The sequence below is a fragment of the Cebus imitator genome, unplaced genomic scaffold, assembly GCF_001604975.1.
Source record: "Cebus imitator isolate Cc_AM_T3 unplaced genomic scaffold, Cebus_imitator-1.0 Scaffold187, whole genome shotgun sequence".
Classification (NCBI taxonomy): domain Eukaryota; kingdom Metazoa; phylum Chordata; class Mammalia; order Primates; family Cebidae; genus Cebus; species Cebus imitator.
Genome location: NW_016107502.1, coordinates 3,771,941 through 3,779,982, shown reverse-complemented (window position 1 = coordinate 3,779,982; position 8,042 = coordinate 3,771,941). Strand labels below are relative to the sequence as shown.

General features: G+C 44.1%; 1 protein-coding gene across 1 annotated transcript; it reads left to right on the top strand.

Moving 5' to 3' along the window:
* The first annotated feature begins 15 nt into the window (after positions 1 to 15).
* KCNA1 (potassium voltage-gated channel subfamily A member 1) lies at positions 16 to 7,156 on the top strand. The gene has a single exon (XM_017546171.2). The coding sequence runs from the start codon at positions 283 to 285 to the stop codon at positions 1,768 to 1,770; it is 1,488 nt and encodes a 495-aa protein (XP_017401660.1). The 5' UTR covers positions 16 to 282; the 3' UTR covers positions 1,771 to 7,156.
* Positions 7,157 to 8,042: the final 886 nt, after the last annotated feature.

Genomic DNA, 8,042 nt, shown 5'->3' with positions numbered 1-8,042 from the left:
CCAACAAACCCCCAACCCAAATCCAACCCTCGGCAAAAAGCTGCACCGGCCAGGAGGCAAGGGGGATTCCAAATTGAGTCAAAAGCAGGGTGGAGGGGAAGGCAGCGAGAGGCGAAGTCGCAGATCTCCGTACCTGCTCGTTTTGAAGCCCCTCCCCCTGGGCGTGAGGGAGACGCGCACTCCGGTGGGGGGGCCGCTTGGGTCCCCCCCACCCCTGGCTCCTGGCTCTTTCCCACCCCGGGCTCTCTCCTGGCCTCCCACCCCCCGCGCTCGACTTCCACCATGACGGTGATGTCTGGGGAGAACGTGGACGAGGCTTCGGCCGCCCCGGGCCACCCGCAGGATGGCAGCTACCCCCGGCAGGCCGACCACGACGACCACGAGTGCTGCGAACGCGTGGTTATCAACATCTCCGGGCTGCGCTTCGAGACGCAGCTCAAAACCCTGGCGCAGTTCCCCAACACGCTGCTGGGCAACCCTAAGAAACGCATGCGCTACTTCGACCCCCTGAGGAACGAGTACTTCTTCGACCGCAACCGGCCCAGCTTCGACGCCATCCTCTACTACTACCAGTCGGGGGGCCGCCTGCGGAGGCCCGTCAACGTGCCCCTGGACATGTTCTCCGAGGAGATCAAGTTTTACGAGTTGGGCGAGGAGGCCATGGAGAAGTTCCGGGAGGACGAGGGCTTCATCAAGGAGGAGGAGCGCCCTCTGCCCGAGAAGGAGTACCAGCGCCAAGTGTGGCTGCTCTTCGAGTACCCGGAGAGCTCGGGGCCCGCCAGGGTCATCGCCATCGTCTCTGTCATGGTCATCCTCATCTCCATCGTCATCTTTTGCCTGGAGACACTCCCCGAGCTGAAGGATGACAAGGACTTCACGGGCACCGTCCACCGCATCGACAACACCACGGTCATCTACAATTCCAACATCTTCACGGACCCGTTCTTCATTGTGGAAACCTTGTGCATCATCTGGTTCTCCTTCGAGCTGGTGGTGCGCTTCTTTGCCTGCCCCAGCAAGACGGACTTCTTCAAAAACATCATGAACTTCATCGACATTGTGGCCATCATTCCTTATTTCATCACCTTAGGCACCGAGATAGCTGAGCAGGAAGGAAACCAGAAGGGCGAGCAGGCCACGTCGCTGGCCATCCTCAGGGTCATCCGCTTGGTAAGGGTTTTTAGAATCTTCAAGCTCTCCCGCCACTCTAAGGGCCTCCAGATCCTGGGCCAGACCCTCAAAGCTAGTATGAGAGAGCTAGGGCTGCTCATCTTTTTCCTCTTCATCGGGGTCATCCTGTTTTCTAGTGCAGTGTACTTTGCCGAGGCGGAAGAAGCTGAGTCGCACTTCTCCAGTATCCCCGATGCTTTCTGGTGGGCGGTGGTGTCCATGACCACTGTAGGATACGGTGACATGTACCCTGTGACAATTGGAGGCAAGATCGTGGGCTCCTTGTGTGCCATCGCTGGTGTGCTGACAATTGCCCTGCCCGTACCTGTCATTGTGTCCAATTTCAACTATTTCTACCACCGAGAAACTGAGGGGGAAGAGCAGGCTCAGTTGCTCCACGTCAGTTCCCCTAACTTAGCCTCTGACAGTGACCTCAGTCGCCGCAGTTCCTCTACTATGAGCAAGTCTGAGTACATGGAGATCGAAGAGGATATGAATAATAGCATAGCCCATTATAGACAGGTCAATATCAGAACTGGCAATTGCACCACAGCTAACCAAAACTGCGTTAATAAGAGCAAGTTACTGACCGATGTTTAAAAAACAAAAGCAAGCAAACAAGCCCACTTAGCAGCTCAAAAGACTTAAAAAAACAAAACAGAAAACCTAGTGACTCATGTTACACTTTGTAGATACTTTACTAAGTAGACTTCTAATGCTCTATCTAACTGTCAATGCATTGTGGCATTGAGGATTTTGGGGGTGGTGAACCAGAAGCTTTCAAGATCCATGACAAAATAAACTATTTTCCTGTTATTAAAAAAATGGGAAAAGAGAGAGTATTTTCTAAAACTGGCTTAAAAAGATTCAGTCCATGAACTAGTCTAGGTGAAATAAGAATCACATGCTTCCCCAAACTGAAACATTTTTAATCCTTTGACTTCTGTAACTTTTTTAAAAACTCAAAACCAGATGATCACTTAGAAATATAAAATTAAAATTTGCATGGGACTCCAGTAAAAGAAAAATCTTTGCAAACTGCATAGCACACTGAAGACAGTGCATCAGATGTATTATCTGTAAGATGATAGACCAGCCAAAATGGGCAATGAACAGATATTTTTATTTTGATCAACTGAACTCCATATTACAAGGTGAAAAAAGAAAACTCCTTAAGACTGAAAAGAAAATTACTTAAGACTGGTTCACAAAGCACCTTATAAATCTGATACTGGTCCTGCTCTGTAGGGATTTCCCCCTGGGCTCATTCTCTTTCTAATTTAGATTATTCTCTAATAAAAAGATAACTGAATTAACTTAATTGATTCATCTGCGGTGCTGCTAAATTTTCTCAACTGCAGATGAGCCAAATACAGGTCTTTTCTCACCAGACCTGCACTCTGATCCCTGGCTTTCAGAACTGGATGTAAAACCTTAGTTTCCTTATTGCAAGAGAGCACAAATGAAGTTAAATGTAAGCATGTTTGAATCTGATACAATTTATTTTACAATCGCATGCTGAGAAGTTAACCCAGACAATAGGGCATAAGCTTAAGTTGAAATTGATTCTTCTGAAAATAGATCCTTTTTCATTTGCATTCACCAAAAGTGCACTCCTCCATTTATTAACTATTTTATTAGTAAATAAAGTACTGTATTTAAGTGCATATGTTAGTCAGATGGGAACAATAACTTTTTGGAGCTCAAAGCATGTTCTCTTATTCAGCATTATGACCTATTTGACTAAGATGTACCTTGAATTAATTAATGCATGATTTCAGTAATAAAAATTTAAAAAGTAATAAAAATTACAAGTCTGTGGGATGAAAGGCCCAATAGAAATTATGGGGGTGGGGGTGGGGACACTCAGTCAATTTTCCTGCCTTTGCTCAGGGAAATACCAGGTTTTTGTGCAGGTGTAGGCGGAGAAAGGACCAATATGCCCATCCCTTAAAGGGAAGTTACGTGAAAAATTAAATAAGTCATCAAGGTATATATAGCAACACCTAAGAACAAATATTCCTTCTAGCTGAAGACAAACACAAGCAAAACAAACAAACAAAAAAAGGTGCAATCCTGCATGTTTTTTGGTGCATTCTTAGGATATAAATGAAAATGTTTCTCTATTGTGTGCATCCAAAGCAGAGCTGAATTTTTTTTCTTTGCAGTCATGATTTGAAGTCTGTAGAGACTTCAGCCCTCCCCTTGAGGCTCCCTGAAGAAACTAAACCAATTGATTTAATAGTTGCTTAGTGCCTTTATCCTGTACCCACAGTGAACTGCAGAAAGTGCCTCCTTAACACAGCTGAGAAGTTAGGTAACAAAAGTGGGGAAGGGTTGGGGCACAGATCTTTTGCTTTTTCTTTTTCCATTCTCACGCTCTCATTTCACCACTGTGAGAAGACCACACCACCCTAAACCCTGGAGAGGAGAGACCCACAAGGGTGCTGCCTCTCTGGCCACCTACTGGCGTTGGTCCCTTTGACAGCCTGACACTGGATGTGAACTGAGACCCATCTTTGAACTGGTCACGAACTGTGAATTTGTTTTTTCCTCTTCTCTACCAGAAGCCAAGATAAACTCTTTGGGAATGTGTTTCCTATCGAGGGCCACTTTGGACAGACAAGACTTCCTCACGTCCAGTGTAGTGTTCCTGGCACCTTTCCTTATTCTTTCTCTGTTAGCACAGCACTTTGCAAATCTCGCTGATGGTCCAATCTTTTCAGGCATCATTGTGGATATGGGAACACTCAGTTCATAATAACCTTTCCTAGGTTGTCCCTCCTGGTCTACCCCTTCAGATATGTCCTATGATGCTCCTATGATCTTCCCACCTGGTAGTCACTTCACAGACTGAGCATCTAGCTTCCGCTGCCCCAGTCACCCAGCCCAGAGAATGGTGGGGACCCCGTTCCCGGCTGAAAGAGAGCCACGGAACACAAGCGTCTGGAGCTCGGCAGCTGTCCACCCGTGGAGAAGCACTCACAGCCTTTTTAAGGACTCTGAGGTGGGGAATCTTCATTGTGCACTTAGCATGTGGCTGCCTGTTACCTGACATTCTGGCCCAGCTTCTTCTGAAACTCTGTCCTGTTTCTCCCACCCCTTTCCCCTATCCTGTCCTAGAACTAGCAGTGAGGCACTCACCCTAGAAACTCGAGTTACACCATTCTGGCTAACTCAATTGAAAGAAAGAACATGGACATCTTATTTTCCTATGCGACTTCTGTGAATCTGTAACACGAACACAACACACATTGTGGAAGATGAGGGGCCAAGAACTGCACAGCACCCGACTACAGGGCATTAAACCCTCCCATGTGGTGTCTCCCTTCTCGTCTGAACCTTAACTCATTCTGGTGATTCCTTTCCTACTTGCTTAAAAATCCCCAATTAGGAAAAAAATGCCAACCTCCCCCCGCTCCCGGGGATGTCTTGATCTTTCGTTTTGACTTTGAGGCCTAGTGCACACAGAACGTGAAACACCGCACTCTGTCAACAGCAATAATCCACTCAGTACTGTGGGATGGTTGGGTTAACGGATGAGAAAATGGGACCAAGACTGACTTTGGCTACGTGGTATGCTTACGGTGGTTACACCCTGGACTGGTTGATTCTTCTGCATGTCATATAGAAAAAAGTGCTGCATGCGGTGAACCTGTCAGCCTGGGACTGGGGATGAGTTGTTGTTATGAGTTTGGGATGGTGTGAGGAAAATGAATGCTGCTTAGCTCATCTGTAGCTCATTGCAATGAATTCATTAAGAATGGAGTACAGGAAGTATCTGTGTAGCATAGGCATGCGATGATTGACCAAGCTCTTACCCCTCGCACTGTGTTGAAATGTCTTTGTAGACCTGAAGGTGCACTTAACGAAACTGCCTATTAAGGGATGACTGTTTTTTGGTTTACTTTTTCATATTTATTTTAGCAGCCTTTTTACCTTTTCTTCTCCTTCCTAGGCACTGAGCTCTAACAGCTCATGTCCCGACTATGTGTTTTCTCCAGAAGGAGAAGACTTCTGATGTGCTGATAGCCATAACTCTGCTCTTCCAGCCTGCTGGGGCCCTAGTTCAATAGGGTGGGAATGGAAGGGTTGGTCACCCCAGGGCTGTTAGCCATCCCAGAATCTCTGAAGTGGTTAACTCACCTGAAGTGACCTGAATCAGAGAGACCAAAGACATTAATTTCCACTGTCCTCAGATTTCTAGAAGACAAATTCTCTCCAGGAAAACTTTATGCTTTTGCATCTCCCTTTGCCCATTCGTGCACAACTCCCCTTGCATCCCCTGGAGACTTGAGTTCTGATTTTCAGTTATATGAATTCATTGGGAGTGTGTTCGTGGGTTAGCAAAATCAGATAAACCAATAGCAAGTTCTTCTCCAGGATTCTGGCCAGTGAGCAGCCATGTCCCTGAAATGGAACTGTAGGGCAGGTTTAGATTCAACTATGGTGGACCTAAAGCACAGATGGTATCATAATCCTCACTCGCTTGAGAATTAAAAAAAAAAAAAAATACATGTAAGTGGTAAATGAGGAGTACATTTTTTAAGTAGATATTTGGTTTTAGTCTATAAAGGGCCTTCTTCATGTTGTGTATAGTGACACATTTTTCAAATTAGTTACCATCTAAAAGTGAATAAAAATAGTTTCCTAGCCCTCCCATTTAATATAGGAGACCTCAAAACACATGCTTTTAAACAATTTTCCATTTTAATTCTTAGTTTGGTAGATTGGATTGAATAGAAAGGAGAAAGAACATTAGCAGAAGGCACTTTCCCATTTTCTTCCAGGAATGACTTATTCCTGGGGTGGTGAGAATTGGTGGGTGGTAACCATCCATAGTATAAAATTGTTAGAAAGAATATAAACTGCCAAACAAGCATGTTATCTTCAGGCTTCTCCAAGCAAGAATGAAGTCTTTTGATGTTTATGTTCATTTTAAGAAGACAAACAAACTAATATTTTAAGACCAGACACAACCCAAGTTGAACTGTGATCTCAGGAGGTGATCTCTCATCCACCATGTGGCACATTATTACTTGTATTTATATCATGGAACTTCAGGGTATATGTGAACATGTCTAGCATGACTCAGGTAAACCTTAAAAGAATGTATGTTACTTACCATTTTTGTAAAGAACAAAACAGGAGCTAAATTGTTAACCAAAACTGTTCCATTACCTTGGGTCACTGTGAAAACTAATTCAGGGTATAGATGTAAAGTTTAGAAGCCTTGGGATTAAATGCCAGCCTCTTTGCTCAGGCAAAATGACCTTGGGCTTTCTTGGGAAGTCTAGCATGTATGTGAGGGGTGAGGCCCTGCTGACCTCAGGGCTATTAGCTTTAAGGAGATGAACCCTAGTCACAGTGATTTTCATTTAGGAGCTAGCTAGGAGTTTACTTTTTATGACATGAAACTTCAAAGAATATAGAAAACTTTTGTACCACAATCAGAAAAGAAGAAGAAATGGTGTATGGAAAGAAAAGAAAAGAAAACAAGAGATCTCTTGTAAAATATTCCAGGTCAAAGTTGTCTCCTCTCCAAACCTTGCAGAAGCACCTTTCTTCTCTTCAGTGCACTGTTTTGGGACTGCTTATGCAGCAGCCGTAAGTAGACCACATGGACTCCATGTGACACGCCTCTAATAGTAAAGATAAAGCATTACTGAGGTTAAAAATAAAAATTGAGTAGTATTAATTTAAAGTGCACCCTCAGGACAACAAACCATTTAAGCTGAAAAAGCGCTGTTTTATTTCTTGAGTTTGCCAGTTGCTTCCACCTTGAGTTAAGGACATGTCTCATCTTCACCTACTGTGCATTTTCCCTTCTCTAACTGTGTAATATGTCAGATCAAGGACATTGAATGTTATGAATTGAGAACCTAATTGATGCGCATAGTTTTCATCTATGCAATTTTACTTGCTTCTGTCACTTTATGATCTGTTCATATTTGGCATCAATTAAAGATAATTTTTAAGGATCTTATCAAGGAATATCTTGGCTGGTTATTTGTCTCTTGTTTAACTGGTCTTTTGGGGGCCCTTTTCTTCCACCTTCTTCTGTGGGGCCTCTTTGAATAGTGTGATGAATCCAAGATCATGAAACAGCCGTGTTTCCTTTGGCCCACATGGTCTGTTTCTGCTTTCCAAGGACATACCCTAGGTTTACATTTTGAGGATAAATTCAGTTTGGCCTCAGGTAAGATCCCAAGTGAAGGCCTTTGGAATTTGGCCTGTGGAAGTTAGGATGGAAGGAGGATCAAGCTTTTAAAAGAAAACAAGACATGAGGCTCAGGGGAGCAAAGTAATTGGCTATATTCACTTAAGTTGTTTTCATGTGAAACTATTTTTTATGCACAGCCTGAGAAGCTTTGCAGGAAGGATAATTGTGTGTATGTGTGTGTCTGTGTGTGTGTGTGTGAGAGAGAGAGAGAGAGAGAGAGAGGGTAACAGTGCTGTGGTCTGGTGTCAGCTGACTTGATGGTTGCAGTGTGGTGTCAGGAGTGATTTTGATGTGTAAAAACAATGTGGTTCCTACCTGTTCTTTACATAGGCTTTTTCCATGTAGTTCTACATGTGGTTCACATGTCTTTCTTCCTGTTTTCTTTTTTTTTTGAATGACTCATTGGTACATCTCCTTTTGATTCTTCCTGAAATTTACATCTTCTCCTTTCCTCCTTGTGAATATCACATATTCTACCAAGTCCTTTATGTCAGAACAAAGAGGGGAAGGTGCTCTTGATAGGGGTCTGCTACATGCTAAGTGCACTGGGTGGCTGGTGCGTCATGGTTGAAGGGTACTGCATTGTGATAGGTTCATGTTGCAAGATTTGCAGATGAATCTTGATTTTGCTGTAGAAGTTGTCACTGAA

Excerpts from the sequence above, each read along its gene's own strand:
- KCNA1 (XM_017546171.2), top strand. The coding sequence starts at position 283 with ATGACGGTGATGTCTGGGGAGAACGTGGACGAGGCTTCGGCCGCCCCG.